Consider the following 24724-nt stretch of genomic DNA (forward strand, 5'->3'; position numbering starts at 1 on the left):
ATCTTCACCCAGAATTGTCATATAACTTTTATACACTTTAAAAACAACAAATATTTCTTTTAAGTTTGAGCTCAGAAATGAAATTAATTTAGAAAATAAGTCCAAAGGAGAATTATTGTTCTTCAGGTGATGAGATGGAATTGGAGCTGCTGACCTGGATTGGTGAAGGCACTGATGATGGAAGAAACATAAGTCTAGAATGTTGAGAAAAACCAGCTGCACAGCAAAAGATAGGATTTTGCTTTTCCTTGATGGTTTGTGGGGAAGACAGGTTTTCCTTTCACGTGAAGGAAAACATGACTTGGGAACTAGATAGAGTTGGGGGTTGCACAACATTGTGAATGCACTAAATTCCACTGAATTGTTTACTTAAAATGGTTAATTTTATGTTGTGTGAATTTTACCTCAAATAAAAAGATTGCTTAAATCTAAAAATAAACACATGAACATTTTTAAAACTTACAGCTACATTGACACCTGGCTTCAGGGGGTAAAAGATCAATTGACTTATTACGCAGGTCTTATTACATGGTGTTTCCACTGTCTGCCTAGCATCTCTTTTTTAAATGTTTGCAAGCCTGATTCTGGAAGATTTTCAACAAGTTAGTCTTCCTTTTGGGAAAAAGGGAGAGCAAGATCTATTCTAAGGGGTAGCAAGTGAAGTTATTCCTCTCTACTATGTATTTAACGTATATGCCTCCTACAACAGAATATATTGATTGCAGCTTGACAACTCTTGACGCAAGCAAGACCTTCGGACTCTTTAATTATCTGTATAATGGAAGAAAGGGAAATTCTGATGGGATGTGGCACAGTTCCTATAAATTTATGCCACTGATGTATTGCTTATCTTTCATATGAAGCACCCTGTCTTATAAAAAGGTTTAATAGTATTTTATTATCCAGAATGTAGCATTTGGCAGTTTATTGTGGTGCATTAGAGTGTGCAGCTTAAAGCCATGATATTAGGGTTCGGACCCTCACTCTGCCACTTCTGAGTTATTGAAGCTCACCGTGCCTCATTTTTCTCTTCTGTAACATGGAGAAGATGATAGGGATATTGTGATAAATATGAATTCACACATTTAAAGATCTTTAAGTGTTGCTTGGCACAGAGTAAGCACTCAATAAATGGTATCTGCTATTTTTTTTCTGACGTTTTCTTAAAACTTCAATCCGTAAAAGCACATCTGGAGAAACATATGGAATATATACAACCTAAAGACTATTTCTTTACCAGGATATCTTTGTCGTGGCTGTTGTGACCAACTCCAGCTGCAAATGTGCAGTTGACTCCCTCTTTCTATCACATTTGTGGTTGTGGTTAAAAGCTTATTTCTATTTTTCTATAGAAACTGAACAGTTTTAGCTACCTTCATTTTCTAAAAGTTCTACCTTCAAACATGCAATGGATTTGTTTGAAAAGTAAAACCAAGAAACTGTAAATAGTATTTATTTTCCATTCCCTATATTTGGTTTAGACATAATCCCTATCATTTGTACAATTTCTCCAGGAATCAATGAAAAGATCTGAGAATGAACCTGAGCTATAAACCTGCCATTAGAACATGCAATTAGTCAGTCAGTGGCCACAAAGAGTATTTGGTTCTTTGAAAGCTATATTTCTTTTTTAGTATTGTATGGCTGCAAGTGATGAATGGGAGAATTCTCTCTCACAATTACTATTTTTAGGTGTAGTTTGAAACTCCTCATCTTCTTGCAAGATGAAACTCTGGGTTTAGATATTATTTTCATACTAAACCACCTTTTAAATTTTACTTTACAGATCAACAGTCACGATTCTGAAGGTCATAACCTTTCTGATGGTGGTGGTGAGCCATGGCGTCAGACGATAAAGTCGCCATCTTAACTGATGATGAAGAGGAACAGAAGAGAAAGTATGTGCTTGCTGATCCCTTTAATGGTATTTCCAGGGAACCAGAACCACCTTCCAATGAAACACCCACCTCCACAGAGACAGCAGCTATTCCTGAGGAGGAAATAGACTGGATAGAGAAACATTGTGTCAAAATAAACAATGATCTTCTGATATCCAAGGTCTTCTATTTTTTCTTTTACTCTGCATATGGCTCTCTTTACCCACTTTTGCCTGTGTATTATAAACAGCTGGGCATGTCACCCAGTCAGAGTGGATTGCTAGTAGGTATCCGATACTTCATCGAATTCTGCAGTGCCCCCTTTTGGGGTGTAGTTGCAGATCGCTTTAAAAAAGGCAAAATTGTCCTCCTCTTTTCTCTTTTGTGTTGGGTTTTATTCAACCTGGGCATCGGATTTGTCAAACCCGCTACCTTGAGATGTGTACCAAAGATTCCCCCAACATCTCGTCCCACTAATTCAAGTCACCTGTTAACTATCCCGCCAACCAACTCTTCCATTCCCACATCACCAAGAATGCGTGAGAAAAGGAGCCTGCTCCCTTCCACCTGGCCAGTGATATTAGAAACAGGGCCCAATGTCACAGAAACTGTCATCTTTTCGACAGCTCCAAACAAGACCAGTGCGCCCACTCTGCAACCTCAGACAGATGAAATTACTGACCATATTATGGACTTTACCTTGAGTCCAAGCACAGCAACTCCTGCCTTCCCAGGAAACATAACCAGAGAAACAAGCACCGCTATTGTCACTACCACCAAATCTTTACCTTCTGATCGAGTCACTCTTGTTTACGATCAACAAGAAGTTGAGGCTATATTCCTGGTGATCCTGGTAGTCGTCATAATAGGAGAATTTTTCAGTGCCTCTTCTGTCACCATTGTGGACACAGTAACACTCCAGTATCTGGGAAAACACAGAGATCGCTATGGATTGCAGCGGATGTGGGGCTCCCTGGGCTGGGGCCTGGCAATGCTGTCTGTGGGCATCGGGATTGACTACACTCACATAGAAGTGCTCATCGATGGAAAGGGGTGTAAACCCCCTGAGTATCGGAACTACCAGATCGTCTTCATTGTCTTTGGAGTTCTCATGACCATGGCTTTGATCGTTGCCACTCAGTTCCGGTTCCGCTACAACCATTTCAAAAACAATGAAAATGAAGGAAAAGAGGTGGAGATCCCTCAAGTGGAGAGGAACAGCTCCACAGAGTCCTCTGAGGAGACACCAACCACCGTGAGCCACTCACAGGCCTTCAACTTTTGGGACTTAATCAGACTGCTCTGCAGTGTGCAGTATGGCTCCGTGTTGTTCGTGGCATGGTTTATGGGGTTTGGATACGGCTTTGTGTTCACTTTTCTCTACTGGCATTTGGAAGACTTGAATGGAACTACAACCCTCTTTGGGGTCTGTTCAGTCCTGAGTCATGTGTCTGAGCTGACAGCTTATTTTTTTAGTCACAAGCTTATCGAATTGATTGGCCACATCAGGTAAGAGCATGCTTACTATTGCTGCCCCTCAGCAATTGAATCTCATCTTTTTATAATTTACAGCTCCTTTTAGCACATGTAAGGAAATTGTCATTTGTGTTGGGGGTGGGGTTGGAATGGGAATGGGGCTTTCTGTTGCTCTTCCTCCTTAAAATAGAAACAAAAGGAAGGAAGTAATGAACCTACTTGGCTTATCTAAAACCAACAAAAAATGCTGCTTCCTGTCTGTACGCTAAGAGGCTCTTGCAGTAAATGTTTTCAGGTATAGGAGCACAAATTTAGGGAACTAGACTCTTCTGTGGACTTTGAAGGGTCCACTGGGCCTACGCATTTGTGAGGAAGGGTTTAAGTGGATAAAGTGGATTAGGTTCTTTCAGCCTTCGGTTACTCTCGGCCCCTCGTTGACACAGATAAAGCTCGAACACGTGGTCGATGAAGATGTCCATTATATTTAATGAGGCTGTAACCCACCATAATAGCTAATCCATGGTATTATATGGAGGAGATTCTTACATGATTTTTTTCTGATTATTACAGCCATCTCTGCATTGTTGTCTGCCATGAAGACCTGGGACATTTAAAAATCTTCCTTTTACCTAAATTTCCCATGTAATCTTTTTAGTTAAAAAACTCGATAAATGTCTAGTGTTTCTTATGTAATATTTCTCACCATTAATGTTTGAAGTTGACTGAACAGTACCTTGCTTTTTATAAGTCTTCCTGCTCTGTTGTTGCATCTAACATGAAGAGCCAGCTACATTCAAGCATCCTTACCTTAGAGAACAGTATGGCACATCTCTCCCTAAAATTTGAAATTGCTGTAACTGAAAGAAAGCAAGCATGTGCATTTGTGTGTGGTAATTGTTAAGTCTGTCTCTGAGAAATTAAAAAGGAGAAATAGATACTGACAAGATTTAAGAAACAGTGATCTTTTTCCCTTTCCTATTAACTGAAGATTTTAATTAATTAATAACTTAAATAGTTTGATTTAATTTAAAGCTTCAGCCTCGAATCATTCTTTTCCCCAAACAATTGTGAATATTTTTTTCTTGTTTGGTTGGTTTTGCTTTGGGAGGCTGTGTCCTGCTGCTTTTGTTTCTCAAATCTTTGACCCCTTTGTTGTCACTAAACAAAGTCAAGCATTGTGTAGATGGTTCCCAGACCCACAGGGTCCCCAAGGCACATTCAGTGGGACCAATTTGAAAAGAGTCTTGTAATGTTAAGGACTTGGAATGTCCTTTAACTCTGTCCAGGTCATGTTTACATTCTCTGAACTTTGTGGATTGACCATGATGCATTTAGACACTTTTCGGTTTGAGTGTATGAGGGGCTTCTCTCCTCAACTAAGCATCATTTAAAAAAATATATTTTATTTATTTATTTGTCAGAGAGACAGAGCACACAAGCAGGGGGAGCAGCAGGCAGAGGGATAACAGGACTCAATCCCAGGGCCCTGAGATCATGATCTAAGCTGAAGGTGGACTCTTAACTGACTGAGCCACCCAGGGGTCCCTCAAATAAACATCTTTACAATCACAGTCATTTATTCCCAGAAAGGTACTCCATTAGCTCTTACAAGCGAGCAGAGTTCCCGGATGTTATGGTTTCATCAGTCACTAGCATTAATTAAATATTGACTCTGCATAGAGTATGAGTATGCATTCTGTTTTCAAAGAAATTGTTAGGCTCTTCTCACGTGGAAAAGAGTTTCTTTTCTGTCTTTGCCTTTTGTCTGAGGTGTATATTTTCATGATAAAATCCTAGCAGTTTTACTATTACTTTTGGTAGTAAACCATGAAGCTTATACTTGTTTGGTTTTTTGTTTTTTGTTTTTTCCCTGAGCATTATTAGTTACTCATTACTTAAAAACCTACAGCTCAGGGGCACCTGGGTGACTCAGTTGGTTAGGTGTCTGCCTTTGGCTCAGGTCATGATCTCAGGGTCCTGGGATCGAGGCCTGTTGTTGGGCTCTCTGCTCAGCAACTGTGCCCTTTCCCCTTGCTTGTGTTCTCTCTCTCAAATAAATAAAATCTTAAAAAAACAAAAACCTACAGCTCACTCTACCTTAATTTTCTGGTTTTCTGTACAGAAAATATCTTCCTTTTCTTATTTAATGATGTGATGGAAGAAAAAGGTTCTTGCGGTCACACTGCTGTCCCTGGAGTCTACTGGGATTCCATCAATTTGTGGTCATTTATCTCTTTTGGATTTTAATTCTGTCCATTAAGCATATTGTCTTAACCACTTTTAAAAGATTCTGTTAGTTGGATTGTGAGTAAGCCCACTATTCAAGCAAAACAGATGTGTTTCTTTTGGTAAGAATTTGGGGAGCCCAGTCAGGTGGTGGTGGTTGAGATCTAGGGGGTTTGAGAGTGCGATGAGGACAGTTCTAGTGATAGACTATCTAGTGATAGTCTCACTAGAAGACTATCATATATTAAATAGTTGGAAAAGAGAAATTATCTTTCCATGATTGATAGTCTTCTATGTTTTCCTTATAGGATCATAAGGAGGGATCTGTCTGTGGCTCTAATGTATGCATGTATGTTTTTTCAGTATTCTGTGACTGTCTTATTGGGAGTTTGTTTTCAAGAGTCAGTACTGCCATAAAAATTGTAAATATCCTAATTGGTCAGAAGTGGATTTGCCAAAACTTTTTTATATGGATTCATAGTGAATAAAAATTCATGCCAGAAAACAATTTTTTAAAATAGCATGTCCAATTTTGAAGTACTTAGTATTTTAACAGTTACACAGTTGGGGCCCAGTCTTTCGGTGAATAAACTATCAGTCTAACTACATACACACACACAGAGTAAATGATTTCTGGTTTTGATATTGGATTTTGTCCTTCTCTGGAAAGTAGCTTTCTCAGGCAAGTAGGATAATGCTTAATATTTCCCCTCAAAAGGTAAATTTCTTTTGATGTGAAATCACAAGACTGTGGAATTTAGAGCAAGTATATTTCTAGGCAAATTTATGTAGAGGTGATAACTAGACTTCTTTAACTAGAAATGTAAATGTATCTTAAGGGTATATTTATCCTGCTGAATGTTTTAACAGCCATGAGTAGGGTTGTGATCAATATGCATTACAATTAATCATTTGTAAATTTGTAAATCATTACTATCCAATATTAGGCCATCACCTATGTTATTTGATTGAAATTTATTTATATTTTAAGGGACACAAAAATCTACTCAATCAACTTGACTTTGCCCTAAAATTCTTGTACTCAAGGTCAGTTTTGCCATGCAAATGTTATCTGGAAGGGGTAATAGATTAACCATTTTTAGCCATTAATTACTTCTTAATAGTAGCTCAGTATCCCAGTGATCTAGCCAGTCAGCTTGGGAAAGAAGGAAATATATGACGCAAATAGCAAGAGGAGGAAAACAGGTTTTCCTGGTGTGGGAAGACCAAGAACAGAGAACAAGACACTGGGCTACCAGCTGAGGACACATGGGAGGTAGGACCTGACATTTTGTCACTGGAGGAACAGCAATCAGCATTTTAAGAAGGAAGAAACTCTGCTGTTGGGGTGTTCAGGGAAGGCTTCACAGAGAAGGCTGCCTGCCACTGAAGGATTTGGAGAAATCTTGTTCATTTACTTATATTTTGCTGCTTCTCCTCTGCCTTGTTCTTACCATGGTTTCGTGCCATATTAGCTGATTCTAGGTCTGCTGGCTCTCAGATCCTGTCCTCACCGTGCATGGCAGGGTGCTGATTTCTGCGGGCAGCTTCCCCCAAGACCTGGTTTCCCGGCTTCTGCCTGGGCCCACCCCTGCAGTAGTTCTCAACCAGCAGACTTCACAGGAATGCTTTTTCAGACTCCTACTGCTCAGGCTGCACTCAGACCTATTACTTAAGACTCTCTAGGCTGAACCCAGGCATTCACCTTTTTTAAAGTTCCCCAAGCTGATTCCACAGTTCCCCAGCTGATTCCACCGCGTGACCAAGGTTGATAACCACCAAGCTGGTGAGAGGTGCAAGTGGAGGACTTGAGGGTGGGAAGAAGGGAAAAAATCCAGGGCATTTCCTTCTCCTTTTTTTTTTTTTTTTTTTTTTTTTTTAGCTCAGGCAGTGTCTTAGGTGGGTTTTGTCCACTGCTCCTGCCAGTCCTTTCAGGTGGTTCTTTCCCAGCCTCCAGCACTTTACTCAGAGGCGGATCAGTGCTCAGCCACTGGGGCTCTCTCTGTGCCGCCCTTCGCTCTGTAGTCTCCACGCTGCTCCCCAGACTCTCAGTCTGTCTCCTCAGCTCTGGAGATCTCTGCGCCCTGTCAGGCAGCCTCTCTGAGAGCCGCTGCACCACCGTGGGGGCCCTGAGCCCTGCAGCCTTCCAACTGGGACCTTACAGAGGCTGCCTGAGTTCTCCCACCAGACTGGGCTTCTCAGCTCGTCCTCACAGTTCTTGATAAAAAAGCAAAAAGAATGTGGTCCTTAAGCAAATTTTTTTCTCTTCTTATTTCTTAAAGGAGTATTATTATTATCTTTCTTCAGGGTGGGGGGAGGGGCAGAGAGAGAGAATCCCTAAACAGGCTTCATACCCAGTGTGGAGCTCCACCTGGGGCTCTATCATACAACTCTGAGATCATGACCTGAGCTGAAATCAAGGGTCAGATGCTTGACTGACTGAGCCACCCAGGCGCCCCAAGGAATCCTATTTCTTTTTTAAAAAAATGACTTTTACCATAATAAAAAAATTTTTAAAGACTTAATTTTCACAGTAAATTTGAAATTATGTAATACATTATCTAAAGGAGCAAATGTTACTCTTACTTAAAGATCAATCTGCCTCTCTCCCACTGCTCCTCCCCCACCCCCATGCACTAGTCCTCTCTCTCTCAAAATCAATCAATAAAGATCAAAACCCTGCATGTTTGTTGAGTTTAGCTGAACAGTTACTTAGGCTTAGAGAATGCCAGGTTCACGGGATGCAGGGACTAGCGCTAAGAAGACTGGCAGGTTGAAGGCCAGGTGGGTGCTGGGATGAACTTCATCCGCGAGGCAGTAGGGAATCTTTGCAAGTTTCAGAGCAGGGCAGTACCATAGATTTGCATTTACTTGCAACGCAGTGGGTAACTTTGAAGCAGGGCACCCACTGAGAAGGTTCTTAAAATAGTCCAAGGTAGAGGTGATACAGAAAGAGGTGATACAGGGAGAAGTGATACAGGCCTGAGCTGCAGTGGCACCAACAGGAACTGAGGGAAGGGATGGATTTGGGAGACAAAATTGACAGAATGGTTTGGATGTGGGAAATGAGGTAGAGATCCCCATGTTTCCAGTTTGGGTATGGTGGTTCCACTAAAACTAATAGGAAATTCAGGAAGGAGATACCGATTTGGGGGATTTGGGAGAATGTGATCTGAATTCAGTATTGCGTTTATTTAATTTGAAATTGGAACATCTAGATGGAAATGTCTAACAGATAGTTGACATGCTTGAAGCTTAAATTGTATCTCCAAGTTTAGGATTGGGGATACGGATTTGGGATAGTTCAAACTGTGAACACAGATAAGATCAACACGGAAATTTTGTGGTCAAAGAAGAGAAATGGGCTGAGGAAAATCAATTACAGTTGTCTTCAAGATTGTATTCCAAATTTCTGACCTTATTGAAATGTTGGTCTATGCTTTATTGTTTAAAGTAGGTATTCTCATGCTTAAGAATGTTTTGTGTTGGGGGAAGTGTGTGGTGCGGTATTTACTGTAACCTTTTTCTACATCTTGCTTGCTACATCAAGGAAATGACTTTCTGAGCTCCCCTCCAATGCCATCAGCTGAGCCAGGAGCCCTCTATGAGTGTTTATAAAGTGGACCTACGACATAAACAGGGGAGAGACAAAAATAAAGGGAGAAGGAATCTAAGGAGCAGAAAGGGAAAGAAAGAAAAGTAGAGAAAGGAAATGCTGCTTTCTCAAGGGGAAGGTTTCTTCCTGCCCTTATTCATGAAAGGCAGTGCTCCATAATGGTTACTAGCAGAGGCTTGAAGTCACGTTGCCTGGTTCAGAGCCCGGCTTTGCCATTTGGAACTGTGTGGCATTGGACAAGTTATGTAAGTTTCTGCATCTCTGTTCTGTCATCTGTAAATAGGGATACTATTAGTACCCACCTCTTAGTTTTTGGGGTTTTTTAATAAAGACGTATGAGATAAAACATGGCAACTGCTTAGCACAGTGAATGGCATTCAGTTGATTTTTAAAAATTATTACTACTATGTCAGTCTTCAGATATATTATGTTGCTATAAGGGCCACTGAATATGATAAAAACACAGGTGCTTAATACGATATCATAAGTATACAGATTATTAAGGTTGCAAAGTGAAAATGTTTGTGATTTTCAAAACTACATTCTTCTCAAAACATCTTGGTCAAATTGAGTTTTTCTCCCCCCTCTGTATGATGACTATAGATTATTTATAGACTTCTTAGTGCCATTTTTTGGAGCTGTAAATAGCTGGCATACAGAATGGTTATAATTATTGCTGTCATTAATTATATGTGATAGCTTTCCATTTTTTCTATTCCCTTCCCACTTTACCTTCGAAGACATTGATATCCATTTTTATAGGAAAAGCCTTTTAGAGCTATTTCAAGCAAATACAGATCTCATTAAAAAATTGTAAGCTGTATAATCTCAAAAGTAGAAGAATTTATGATCAAGAGTTGAAAGAAAGTAATTTGGTTTTTATAGTCCCTTGAAAAGAACAACTTTGTAAAGAAATATGTGACCATATTATAGCTACCAGGCTGACTTGTTAATAACAGCATTACTGATAATGGAGCCATTCCTAGTTCAGAACAAAAGGCCATTATTGCAAGGTAGTATAAGTGAATCCAGGGTTTTTATTTATTGGTGTCATATTTGGTTTGTTTTCTACCTTTGGTTGACTGAGGCACTGAATGAAAGAGAGCAGAACTCACTCCATATAAGCTATAACTTGTGGTTGCAGGCAGTCGCCTTCACCATCTCACAGGCTGATGGAATGTTCGTCAGAGCGTGCACCAACAAGAGTAAAGACAGCTCCTACAAACTCATTACCTAGACAACAGTGTGGAGACAATGCTGCAGTCCAGGGTAGGCTCAAGTTAGACATTGTCTATGGCCTGCAAATTGCATTGTGAGCGATATACCAATCTGGAAAAACTTACATGCAAAAAGACATGTACATGGATGTTTACTTGCTAATGCAGCTTTCTAACAGTGGAAAAGAGAAACAGTCTAAATATCCATCAAATGGAGAATAAGTATATTCAATATAGTATAGTTATAAGATGGAAGATTATGCAGAAGTTAAAAGGAGTGGACTAGATCAATATGTCAACATGAAAAGCTCTTAAAATACATTGAATGGGGAAAAAAGCAAGTTTCAGAATGAGGCATAGTTTGGTACATTTATGTACATTTTAACAATGGATTTTAAAAGTTATAACATTTTTATGGGTATACCTATATGTACAGAAGGAAGTTTAAATTTGGAGAAGAAAAAATACATTTCAAATTCATATTAGCCCCAGTTTTCTGGACAGGATGTAGAAAGGAGGGGACTGGGATGGGGAACAAAGAGGAGAAGGAGAACCTCCACTTTATCTGTAATATTTTATTTTTTTAAGGAAATATGGAAAAATATTCATAATTTTCCATTTTCAGTGCTGGATATATGTATTCTCTGCAGAGTTTTTGTTGTTGTTGGAAATAGCTGAAAGCTTGTCTATTTATAGTGAATCTAATATAAATATCCTCATATAGAAGAATTGTGTGTGTGTGTGTAGCTGTATATATTTTAGAGACATATTGTATCCAAATATATCAAACACTGAGAATTTGTGCCCCTGATATGTACATTGCCCATGTATTTCCCCCTAAGTAGCATAAATATAAATGACTAAAAATCTACCTTGCATAAGTATCATGGCCTCAGGTTTCTTTAAAATGAGATAGGGTGCAAATTTATTGTATCTTATTGGGAATTAACATCAAAGTGCCCAACATCCCTGACTTGGGTAGTAATTATATTTCTTTATATATAAAAAGAAATTAAGGTACCAAAAAGCCAGGTGAATTCCCGAAGATCATAGTTTATTATACGCAGCGAGTCTAAGTATGGGTGTTTGCACCAGTTGTTTAATTATCTTGAGTCAGACAGTGTAGATTTACTGCCTTTTTCTTTGTTTTTGTACAAGTCAAAAATCTAAGTAATCTGGCTAACTGTATTTCTACTTATCCATGGAAATATTTGGCAGACTGCAATTATATAATTGTGTAGGATACTTTGAAGAGTGGATAAGAAAGGAGATTTTCTTAGTTTACCTCATAGCATACCTCTCCAAAGCTGTTCCAGCTGTAAGGAAGAACACCACTCCATTCTTATTTCTGATGTTTTAAGCATCTTTTCTTCATCCTTTCACTGCTGAAAACAGCATCGCTGATTAGTAGTCTGTAAGCAAACAGTGACTTGTTAACTTGCCCCACAGACTGACGTTCAGACATCATCGAGAGTAACTGTTATTTGTCTCGGTCCCATACCTGTGAACCATGCTACTGTGTGTGGCCGCTGCCCGCTAAGCACACTGAGCAATCCTCATGGACCGAGTGGCAGGGACGGTCCTTGGCTGAATCTGTGGCATGTTGGCCCGACATTTTATTCCATTTAGAATGAGAAGGAGATGGGACCACATTGGTTTAGTCTTGACTTCAGTCATTTTCTCAAGCCCTGGTAGAATTTTTGGGTAGTCTGGTAGCCATCCTGTTTTTTTTTTTATTCTTCTTTTTGCCAGTTTACCTATAGGGAGCACGTGTGTGTGTATGCACACGTGCACATTTGATCTAGGTTAAAATCCCACACTTACCATATGTCTGACCTTAGATAAGTCAGCAGGTTAATGTTGTTAAGCCTTTTAGGTTCCTCATTGATAAAGTGGGGTTAATAATTATATTTAACTTCATAGCATTGTTAAGATTACATGAGATAATGGATAGCAACATAAGTGCTCAACTATAAACAGTAGGCAGTTTTACTACTGCTGTTAGTAATTGACTCCTTCAACAAGTATTTATTAAGCACACACTAGGTGACAGGCACCTTTTCTAGACCCTGGGGATATATCAAGTGTGTAATAAGATAAACAGAGGCTCCCCATGGGACTAACAAAATGTGGGGGTAGACAATAAATGGTAAACAGATTATTTTATGTCCAATAATGATGAGTGACATGTGGCAAAAATAATGCAGGATGAGGATTCACAGAGTGAGGAGAGGTGACTGTTTTAGCTTGGGAAGGCTGGGAGGCTTCCTCTGAGGAAATGACATTTGAGCAGAGTCCTGAAGAGAAGCCACCCAGTGAAGACTTGGGGCACAGAGGAAACCACAAGCATGAACGGCGTGAGGCGAGAGTGAGGAATAACAGGAAATCCGCAAGGTGGGCAGGGATACTGAGGGCCTTGAGGACCACATGAAGAGATGGCATGTTACACATCTAAGACAAGTGGGAGCCAGTGGCGAGTCTGAGCAAGGGGTGACGTGAACAGATTTCTGCTTTCATGGTTTTTTTTAAAATGCCTACATGGGTGGTGAATTTATCATCATTTTTTACCTTGCTCTAGTTTAGAAGGAGCCCGTTTTACTTCATTCTCTGAATTACAGAGAAATTGAGTCTTTTTCTTCCTGAGTCATAAGCTGGTAATAATACACTACGTTTGTTGATTTAGGGCTTTCCACCAGTCCAGATGAAGGGTTCGGGTTTTGTTTTGTTTTGTTTTTTAGCAGCTTCAGAATTTCAGAATAGCCATTCAATCTAGAGAATAAACAAAAAATAAAAAGACATCTCCAACCTTAACAAAAAATATAATTACAGGATGACATAAAAAAAATAATAGCTGGGATGGTATCATTTGAAGGCTTACTACAGAAAAGTGCTTATAAAGACATGTACTAAATGCTTCACCTCCAAGCCCTCATTTAACCCTTTTAACAGCCTTCTGAGTTAGGCACTGGTATGTCTGTCTTAGAGAGGAGGGGTTCAGAGTGGTTACATAAGTTGCCCATGGTGACACAGCTAGTAAATAGCAGAGGTAAGATTCAAACTCAAGCCACTCAGACTCCAAAGCCCATGATCTCAGCTACTTTATTTATTTATTTATTTTTGATCTTAGCTACTTTATAGATTCATGGGCACAGGTGTAGGGCAGCAAGTATTTTGTCCTTTGAAGCAACCCTGTCTCACCTCTTAGTTTTCCATTTTACTATTCTGAGTGACCAGTGTCTGGTACAACTTTTTCACCAGTCTCAAGCACTCTCCCATATCTTCCTGGTAAAATCTTCATTCCTCTAAAATGCCGCATTCTCTCAAATTATTCCTTTCACCCGCCCCCCAATGAAATTCTTATTTCTCCATATTAGCTGCCTTTAAGTAGTGTGTGGTTGAGAGTAATGTAAAACTCATGCTGAATATAAATGGCAAAAATTAATGTTTCTAATGAATACTGTGTATCATGTAGAGTTAGTTCAAAATTAAATATTATGCTCACTCAGTGTTTTCTTAAAGTCTTTATTAAAGACCAGGTTCTGTTCTAGGATACAGTGTTGAACAAGATAAACAAGGCACCTCTCTCATGGGATTCACATGGCATGGAAGACCATAAAACAAACAAAAATGTTGGGTGCTACAGAAATGTTAACTTAGGCACCTAAGACACTGGAAATGGGAAAAGAGTAAAGCAAATCAAAGTGAGAGTAACTTGGGGCAGGATTTAGCGTAGATGGAGCAAGGGAGAAGTTATTTTATGAACTGGATACCAGAGAGGTGTTGGTGCCACTCAACCAAGGAAGGAAACCCAGGGAGGGGTAAGAGGATACTGGAGTATGGAACTTAGGGAAATCTTATGAGACAGTGGAGATGCCCATTGGGAAGTTGTAACTGTAAGTCTAGATCTTGGAAGAGGATGAGGCTGGAGATGTCTTTCGGGGAACACTGACGTGTATGTAGGACAGCTAGCTCCATCCCATGATTTGAAGTTTTCGGTAACCATCTTCCTCCTCTATGTCCCTCCCTTCCCTTCAGCTAGTAAATCCATTTTGGGAAATCATCTGCCCCAAACAAGGAACATGTTACTATCAGCATTATCTCTAGAAGCAGTATCACAGAGCAGAACTATTGAAAAGAGACAAGTTCAGTGCTCCTAAGATGGGGATGAAAATTATATCCTAAAGTCAGAGCATGAAGTTTTGATAAATATATCCCTAATGTTCTCTTGATGTTATTCACTCATAACTCAAGACCTTCATCCTAGGGTGAGCCTCCATTCACCCTGAGGCATGGTGGCCCCTGCATTTCTGAGGGACTGGAGAAACACACTACTGGAGGGAATATGATGCCCAAAATAGCCTAATGGCTTAGGTGTGATTTCTGTGCCTAGGCTTATTTGATAAGTTCAATGTAAACTAAGAAAGCACACCAAGACCAGCAAACAAATCTATTATTATTTTTTAATACACATGCCTGAGTGTAGGATTATTTTTACATTGCCTTCCCTCAAGAATGCTACTGATAGCTGGAATATACATTATTCCACAGAGATGATTCTTGTATCTTTTAAAGGGAACCATTTTATTGTGTTTCCTAATTAGGCTAAATCAGAAGATCACTTTTTCCATTTCTAATTTCTAGATCACCAATAAAAATAAAGGGAAATAATATTATTATAGGCTTTATAATTTATAGTTTTCATAAATATTTTTATTTTTACAACGACCTTACAAAATATTTATGTTATATTCATTTTACAGTAGCTTGTTGAGAGCCAGATATCCTCTATTGCTGGAAAGATCATGTTGACTCCCTGGGGGCTTAGGGTAGAGCACCTGAGAACCTGCAGCCAGGGTTCACGGAGCCCTAGGGTGGGTTCCTAATTGTGTCAGAGAGCGTGGGTATTGGGAACAGAGAAGCCTGTTGCTGTGGACTGAATTGTGTCCCCCTGAAATCCATGTGTTGGTGCCCTAACCCCCACCCAGTGTGATGGTATTTGGAGATGAGGCCTTTAGGAGGTGATGAAGATTACATGAAATCATGAGGGTGGGGCCTTCATGATAGGATTAGTGCCCTTATAAAAAAAGAAACCAGTGATCTTGCTCTGGCTCTTTCTCTCAGCCATGACAAGACACAGAGAAGGCGGCCTTCTGCAAGCCAGGAAGAGGGTCCTCCCCAGAATCTGACAGTGTTGGCACCCTGTTCTCAGACTTCCGGCTTCCAGAACTGTTAGGAAATAAATTTCTGTTGTTTAAGCCACCGGTTTTGTAGTATTTTGTTATGGTAGCCTGAGGTGACTAAGACATGTATCCTAACAGATAGAGCACGGAGAGCCTTAGCTGAGTATAGAGGGCTGGGATTCCCAAAGGTTGTAAGAGTCAGGGGAGACTAGAATAGGAGGGACCTGTGGCTTAACATTGGGTTGACTGTGGGAGTGAGTCAGTCAGTGACAAACTTATTTTTTGCATGTGTACTCATTCCTGGTAGCATGTACGTTGGTTGAATGGGCAGATCCACCATGAAAGCCTAGGAAGGAACAGATTTGCTATGATTTGCCCAAGGTCTACCCTTCTGAGTGGTGGAGTGGAGACACAGTCGGGGTTTCTGGCTTGCAGATCCCATACTCTTTTCAGTATATCAGATAATAACGCTGGCATCCATCAAAGTAGATGAAGACTGGTTTCATTATCACTTCATTACTCTTAATCAAGTTACTATTAATTACTAATACTCTTTGATTTCTACTAAGTTACTAAGTTATTCTTAGTCCTATTAATAAGACTTTGTTAGAAAGCTAATATGTTTCCAATACAGGTAGAATATCACAGCAAATTTTTGTGAAACAAGATTTTTAAGGTAGAATGGTCATTAATTTTTATGTGTTTATGAAAAAGAGCACCTTTTAAATTTCCCTCAGTTTGCCTCAAAGCCTTATGATCAGGGTGGAGGAGCTCTGCTGACTCTGGGAAGGGTGTGGGATTTGACAGAAGACCTCAAGTTGAGTCTTGGTTCCGCGATCTGTCTAGCTTTGTGATCCTGGCAACTTGGCTAACCTTTCAGGGCCTTGATTTCTTCAGCTGTAAAAGAGGACTCATGATAACTCTTGCCCTTTCTGTTTCAGAAGATTATTTGCAGGAATAAATGAGATATTAAGTGGGGAAAGTGGTAAAGAATTGGAGAACGTTGGGGTGCCTGGGTGGCACAGCGGTTAAGCGTGATCCGGGCGTTGTGGGATCGAGCCCCACATCAGGCTCCTCCGCTATGAGCCTGCTTCTTCCTCTCCCACTCCCCCTGCTTGTGTTCTCTCTCTCGCTGGCTGTCTCTATCTCTGTCAAATAAATAAATAAAATCTTTAAAAAAAAAAAAGAATTGGAGAACGTTATAGAAATATTAGTATGAGGCCTTAGGCATGGTGAGGGGCCTGCAGCAAGCAGAGGTCTCGGGGCAATTGATGTTGATGCTCTTTTTTCCTGAATATCACAGAAAGGGAGACAGGAGTGGATTTGAACAAAATCTAATATTCAGTGAGTTCCCTATTTTAAAAAAGAATAGAACAAAATTTCTAGTCATAAAAATATATTTAACAAGTTTGGGGCAGGAGTTTACTGTAGTTGTTTTTGCATTATTTTTTCCTTTCTTGAAAAACCCATAAACTAATTTTCTCTTCAGGGAAGGTGTTTAGCATTGTGAGTTGGGATTACATTGAATTAAGTCTGAAAGCCAGTAAAAGTTTAAGAAAGAGAGAAAGAGGGGGTGAGGACTCAAAACCAGTGTTGCTAGGGCTGCTGACTCCTCACCATGGCTTCTGTGGAGCAACTTCAGGGATCAGGAAATGGAAAAGATCAGGGCTCCTTTCAGCCCATCTCAGGGACTTCCCAGGCTCGTCTAGAGACCCACAGTGTTGATGAACACAGCCTGTGCCTGTGGTCGGACCAACCCAAGATGGAGACTCTTAGGCAGCCCCTGTCTTTACTCTCTCCTCACAAACTTGTTAGGGGTGTGTGTGCAGGGTGCCCCTCCCTAGTTTCTGTTCCTTATCCAGCCCATGCCAGATAGTCAATTTCTGATTATTTGACCTCAAAATCTGCCGGGTTGGGGCAGAAATCCTGGCTCACCTTGTGTCCTCCCTCAACACTGACACCTGAGCTTTCTTGGGCTACCTTAGCAGAAATGGGCTTTGGGCCCTTTTTTTTTCTCATAACAAAATTTTGCTTCTCAGTAAACCTTTCTTTCGTGATCCAGGATATAGGACAGCTGTTGACTGGCATTTGCTTTACTGCTTTCCTCTTATGCCAGTCCTCCTAATGATTCATCAAAGTTTAAAATGTTAACTGTCTTCTAAAGCCAACTCAAACATATATCCAACTTCCTTGATCCAAGTGCACAGCTGTTACCAGACATGTAACCATGCTGACATTGCCAGGCCCTGCTGCTGCTGGTCCAATCCAGGGGTACTTCTCAGGCCCTTGTCCAGGTCTGACTTCATGCAGGAACACAGCACATTGTTATAATCTATCAAAAGAGCCATCAGGCAAGCGGGCAGGGACCTTGGCCTTGCACTGGCCAACCGATTCTGTGGCCCTGTTCTGCCTCGCTGGACCTCTGTTTCCTTGTCTCTATAAGAGGGTTGGACTTGATGTCGTGGAGTCTTTGAGCTCTGACTGGAATGATTTAACTTTCTACTGTGGTGGGTTTTAGTGTGTGAAAAACCACACATCAGACCTCACTGCTCCCTCCCCACCCCCCACTCCTGCAAGGACTCAGACTCCAAATGGCTTTTGCTGATAAGTCAGAAATGTGCACAAAGCCATTCATGCAAATTCATCCAGGCCATGTCATGACAATAGACTTTCTGGTCAGAGATAGGCGATGTAATTTATGATAGCAGTCGCTAGAAATTGTAGAGAGGATTTTCTTTCTGGAAAGCCAGCTGACTTGAATGGAGGTTAGAATCCTAACCTTGGACATTTCTTCATGCACTGGCTCAGAAAGAATTTGTAAAAGACTTGGCTGCCCTTGCTCAAATATTTGCATTTAATTTAATGGTAGTTGACACATCTGCACAGTACTGTGCAGTTTTTCTTTATATGTTTATTTGATCTTTTCAGAACCTCTATAGCATAAGCAAGGCAGTTCTGACCATTCCTGAGAAAAGTCGGCTTCCAGGACGTCTGTGCCGCGGACTCCACCACCTCAGCTGGGGTGCAGCTGGCGCCCCACCGTGCTGCCCATTGTACAAACGCGCTAATTAGCACTGTTTGGCAAACCCTTTCACTTTACCTCAAGCACTGGAAAAGTAAATAGCAATCCCCTAGATAACATAAATGAATAAATATGTCAGATTGGGTTGTACAAACTGCTAACAAATTCTTTTCTAAGGGTGCAGCCTCACTCAGAAGCCTAGGGAAGCCGCAACTGCTATCACACATTTTATTTCTGATCGATGGAAGAGAGAGCTCTTGAGTAAAACACTGGCATTCTTTACTAAATTTTGTTGGAATTGTCAGTAACCTTGCAGGTCATTTTTGTGATCTGAATTGTGTCCCCGCAAAATGCATATGTTGAAGTCCTAACCCCAAGCACCTCAAAATATGACTGCATTTGGAGATAGGATCTTTAAAGAGGTAGTTAAGTTAGGCTGAAGTTGTTGGGGTAGACCCCAGTCTAATATGATTGGTGTCCTTATGAGAAAAGGAGACTGAGACACAGACACACATAGAGAAAAGACCATGTGAGGACACAGGGAGAAGATGGCCATCTACAAGACAAGGAGAGAGGCCTCAGAAGAAACGAATCCAGCTGATACTTTGATCTCAGACTTCCAGGCTCCAGAATCATGAGAAAATCAGTTCTGCTATTTAAGTCCCCCAGTCTGAGGTATTTGTTACGGTAGAACTAGCAAACCCATACCATCACGTAGGCCTAGCTTGATCCCAGTTTAGGTTTCCTTCCCCCCAGCCCTTGGCAGATGGTTACTTACTGCTTTCAGTGATATGGAACTTGCTACCTCACAGGGTAGCCAAGATCTTGTGTCACTTAGGACTCTTTCATTTGAGGAAGCAGAAAACTCATTCAAAGTGGCTTAAGCAAAACAGGGAATCATTGTCTGAGAAGTCGAGCAAATGGCTGTAGGTGTAGCTTTAACCAGGGCTCAAATGATGTGATCAGAACCTGGGTTTCTTCATCTCCCAGCTCTGTCTCCTATTGGGTAGGCTTCCTAGGCCTGAGCTGGAAGTCTCAGGCAGGTCCAGGATCAAGTCTAGCCGAAAAGAGAGAATGCTGCATTCTCTTAGTTTCTGCTTAGCAGCTAAAACAATTTCTGTTGTACTGACTGCTCGCAAGTAGTTAACACAGCCCATTCCCTCTTCAGCAGATAAGGCCTTTATACATTTGACTGTCCCCTCCTATAGCTTTGCCTCTTCAGGTCTCTCGTGGATTTTCCACAGAGCATCTTATCCCAAACTCCCTACTGTTCTTTCCCCTCCTGATTCTGGCTCCTTTCTTTTTTGTCAGTGATCTCTTAATTGTTACCACTTCCTGCTGTCGTCTGGCCAAAGCCAAGAACAGTGAGACTATTATCTCCTTTTGGTTTGGTCATGATACTCCTTCAGCCTGAATTTTGATGAACTTGTTTAATTCCCTCAAATTTAGCTTAGGGTCAAGTAAAACTCTTGAGGCCTTTTTCAAATTAATGGCTATACCAAATGTCAATGACTCTTGTCCAGAAATGATAGAATTTGTATTTTATATATACGTCAGGTCATCTCATGGAAAATTTTTAAACAAAATTTTATATGGGGTGTGTGCATGTGTGTGTGTTTGGTCATTTGTATGTTACTCAAATGGAAACTAAAATAAAACAGCATATTGTGCTTTCCAAGTAGTTTGGTTCCATTAACTAAGGTTCTATTATGTTTTGAACATCCTTATTTTTCTACCTAGAGATATACACAATCTAAAAAAAAGTAGACTGAGTAACTAAAGGAACAATAGAGAGATGTAAATATGGCCAGGAACCAGCACAGTGACCCGACTGATGGTTTCCATAATTAGTGCAATCATTGGGAGAGGAAATATTTGAAGGCAACAAAATAAAGAATGACTTAAGACCAACAGAGGCTCAGAGTTCACTTTCACATTTTCTTTTTCTAACAGAAAAAATGGAAGTATTGGTAGCTACACAAAACATAGGTAAATGAATAGTTTTTTTTTCCTCCATTCACTCTTCTGACATACAATATGGTTCTTACGCTCTGTTCTACAAGGATGGGTCAGTGGCCAGCTACACCTGCCTAGTGATAGAAGCTTAGTAGCTTGGTGTCACTACTGGTGATCCCCTTGGCTATGCTGTGGTTGGTAAGGGAGTGCCATTGGCTCTTTTGAGCTTTGTGGCATGGATGCTCTTAGTCTTCTAGTGAGATAGGCCTGTGGGTACCCAAGAACCCTGTTATCTGCTTGTGCACATGTGTTGAAGATCCATTGCATGATGCTTCAGGATGCCCCAAATGAACAAACCACAGACAGCTGTTCATTAAACTATTGCTTGTTCATATAAATGACTTAATATGTATCTTCAACCTACTAACATTAATCACAAATGGTGCCAAATATGGGCATCCAGTTTTTTAATCATCCTAGTTCTAGGTCTTTTTATAGGTCAGTTCATTCTTTCACATACACATCTCTTATACACACACACACACACACACACACACACATAAAATTATAAGCATAATATGTACATAGTTCATATCTTGTTCACCACCATATCCCTGGCACTTAGCACCGTGTATTTAATAAATATTTGTTGAGTGATGTTCTATTTAAAGTATTCATATTTTCCCTATGGTTGATGAATATTTGTTGAGTGCCTGCTGTGTGCCAAGCACTAGGGATCAAACTCAGCCAACATTACATGAAATTGACCTTACCCTGCACAGACCATACATGGCTGGAGGACAGAGAGCTGGGCAGAGCACTGTTGCAAACAGGCTGCAAAGAAAGATGTTTTATAATGGAATCTTGTTTCTTTTAGAAGCTTTGATTCAAAGGTTCCCATTGTGTTGACATATAATTTCTGATGAACCAAGTGGTCCTTGAAGCAAATAAGCACTTTTCTTAAGACTCTACAGACTGCCATTTGCTTTGTCTAGAAAGAATACAATAATGGCAATGCTGATTATTTCATGCGCTTTTCTTAAATATTTGTATGTTTGTATTGTTTACTTATACCTGATCTCACAATAAGTTCAAAAGATAGAAATAATATTGAATTCTAGCTAGGATGTCACATTGTTTTTAAGCCAAAATAGAGACTCAGATAATGATCCCTTCAGGTTCGAGAACTATTGGCCAAGCATCATACATCATTTACTGTGCATATTTATAGCTACATGAAACATAGTGACTGATCTTTATTCATTCTTTGATAAAGCAAGTATATGCATGGGAAAAAATTCAAGAAGTACTAAAAGATATTCAGTAAAGTCTCTCTCCCACCCCGGGACAGTTTCCCAGTCCCCCTCTCTAGAGACAATCAGTGTCGTGAGGTTTTAGTGTATCTTCTCAGAGATATTCTGTTCACATGTAAGTGCATACACATATGTGCAACTCTCCTCTGACATAAATATTAGAATGTTATAGTTACTATTCTGTAGTGATCTTTAGCTTGCTTTAGATGGCAGTATGGAGGAGTTAGTGGTTGGCAGGTTGATGATAAAACATAACATTCAAAATTTAAATATTATAAAACAAAAATATAAAAGTGCTAAGCTTTTGATGTAGGGTCAGACTTTTTTCTTTGAAAACAATTTTGCTGGTTGGGGTTAAACCAAATGTATAATCTATGATTTCTGTCAGTTTTGGTTTCTTTAATGTGCAACACTAACTTATATCTTCAAAACAACCTGAGAGCTGAATTCTTCTGGTTTGTTTTTTTAACCCAGATTTTTTATGGTTGCCTTTCCTATGTCTAATCTGACAGTTTTAAATCTTGATTGTTATAAAATTATCTTGACCTTTCAAATCTTGATTGTTATATAATTATCCTTACCTTTTAAATCTTGATTGTTATATAATTATCAAAAAATACATAACTGCACAGCAAAAGAAGCAACCAACAAAACTAAAAACAACATACTAAATGGGAGAAGATATTTGTGAATGACATATCCAATAAAGAGTTAGTATCCAAAATATATAAAGATCTTATACAACCCAACACCAAAAAAAAAAAACAACCACATAATCCAATCAAGAAATGGGCAGAAGACATCCAGATGGCCAACAGACACATGAAAAGATGCTCATCACTCATCATCAGAATTATGCAAATCAAAACCACAGTGAGATATCACCTCACACTTGTCAGAATGGCTAAAATCAAAAGTTCAAGAAACAAATGTTGGTAAGGATGTGGAGAAAAAGGAACCCTTGTGTACTGTTGGTGGGAATGCAAACTGGTGCAGCCACTGTGGAAAATAGTATGGAGGTTCCTCAAAGAGTTATAGAACTACCCTACAATCCAGCAAGAGAAACAGTGCTTCTTTTTGCCCTCCTATTTTATTAATTTAAGTAAGATTACATTAAATTGTGTTACTGTAGGTTCATTGAGCACTTGAGCAAGGCAGGCTCTTTTTGAGTACAAAGATAAAGACATCTTCCTAGTCTCCCAGGAACTCACGATCTTCTGTGTGCAAGGTGTAGACTGTGACAAATAGTCGAATGGAAACAAATAATCTAATAGTATAACAAAAGAACAGGAGGAGATAGGATCAGTTGTTTCTGGAGACATTTGGAGACACTTCTCAGAAGGGATGCTCCCTTTCAAGAATGGACTTTTTCAATCACAGATGCCGGCGTCAAGGACAGGTATGTTATCGGCTCTGGCATTGCTACGTAAGCACTTGGTCTGAGCATGAGGTGTCAGAGCTCCTGCCACATGTTGTTCAAGTCACTGACTGTGGCCACATCTCCTTCCCTCTATCTCGTTGCTTTTGCTACCATGGGGGCATGAGAAGAGTATACCGTGATGGTGGCTTGGGTCACTTCCTTAGAGTGGGAATTCTAAGCAATGCTAGCTATGATCCTTTCAGACCAGTGGGCCATGGGAATGGAACACAGGATGGCAGGAAAGGACACGGAGAGAACAAGAAGAGGGAGGGAGGACAGGAGATTCCAGATAGCGATGATAAAAACCTATCTGCTAGACAGGGGCAGAAAAATCCTGGCAGGACATCCACAGTAATATTAACGGAGGTTGGTTGGGAAGAGGGAGATGGATATGAGAAAACATGAGTTTTCTAGATTGACATTTAACTCTTTAAAGGCTTAAACCTTGTATTTTAATTATTTTCCAGAGTTCGGATATATTTTTTCCTACCTTTTTAAAATTAACCACTATAGGAAACTTCATCTTCCTAAGGTCATCAATATAAATTGTTGGTTATGCTTGAAATAAGCTTCCTTCTTGGGGAGGAGGGCACTGCTTACATTTGAATGCTTACATTAAGCTCCAAAATCTTGACTGTAATTAGCAGCTGATGTCTGCCTGGTCTAGAAAGACATCTGTAACAATATCTGAAGGACTCTTTTTTACTGACAAGTTTATATAGGCTATAAAAGTATGCTCTGCGAATAATGAAACCCAACTTAGGGGTGAGACCATATACTGTTCACCATACAGAAAACCTAAGCTGATTCATACATGAGGCAGACTATAGACTGTGCTCCAAGTATCTGGTATAAATGACCAATTCTGTCTCATTAGGAACTGCTAAAAACTCCAGCCAGATGTAGCTGAGGAAATTGTCCAAGTGGTTTGTAAACTGTTCACAATGTTTTCTGAATCTTAGTCTGTTGCTAGTCTGTCTTCATCTCCCGCTGGGCCCTTGAGCAACACCTTCCGGGCACTGGAATGCATGCATCTTTGTGTGAGGGCTTGTAACACAGGGGGCATAGTATTTTCAGTCTCTCTGGAAATACTCCACTTCCGATTGCTAAAAACAGTCTTCATCCAGGGTATTTTGTTTTTATTTAGTGGTTTTTCCTTTTCGAGGAGGTTTTAGGTTTCTCCAGTAGAGGCTTTGCAAATGCTTGCTGCCAATTCATTTAGCTGAGAATGGGATCCCTTTGTGTGGTATTGCTCTTTTGTCTCTCAGATCTGAGCATTGTCTGATAATCCTGCTTGGGTCTTTCTTTGAGGCTCATAGCCTGTGTTGTCTCTGGAATAAAGAATAATTTCCAGACTGGATCTGGACTGAGAAGTTCAGTCACCTCTTCATAAATCCTTACACTTTGTTTCTCCTTATATC

General features: G+C 40.1%; 1 protein-coding gene and 1 long non-coding RNA gene across 3 annotated transcripts in view; one reads left to right on the plus strand and one right to left on the minus strand.

Moving 5' to 3' along the window:
- The first annotated feature begins 1805 nt into the window (after positions 1-1805).
- MFSD6 (major facilitator superfamily domain containing 6) overlaps positions 1806-24724 on the plus strand; it is a 53701-nt gene continuing 30782 nt past the window's right edge. For both annotated transcript variants that reach the window (XM_034654861.1, XM_034654863.1), the window contains exon 1: positions 1806-3386. In XM_034654861.1, the coding sequence (XP_034510752.1) occupies positions 1840-3386 (1547 nt within the window). In that variant the 5' untranslated portion in view covers positions 1806-1839. The remainder of the gene's footprint in view (positions 3387-24724) is intronic.
- On the minus strand, positions 1874-12043 carry LOC117801111. The gene is made up of 3 exons (XR_004623530.1): positions 11710-12043; positions 2666-2802; positions 1874-2006 (listed from the first exon to the last, which is right to left on the minus strand). It is a non-coding gene; the product is annotated as an uncharacterized LOC117801111 (long non-coding RNA).

This window comes from Ailuropoda melanoleuca, chromosome 2 (assembly GCF_002007445.2).
Source record: "Ailuropoda melanoleuca isolate Jingjing chromosome 2, ASM200744v2, whole genome shotgun sequence".
Classification (NCBI taxonomy): Eukaryota; Metazoa; Chordata; class Mammalia; order Carnivora; family Ursidae; genus Ailuropoda; species Ailuropoda melanoleuca.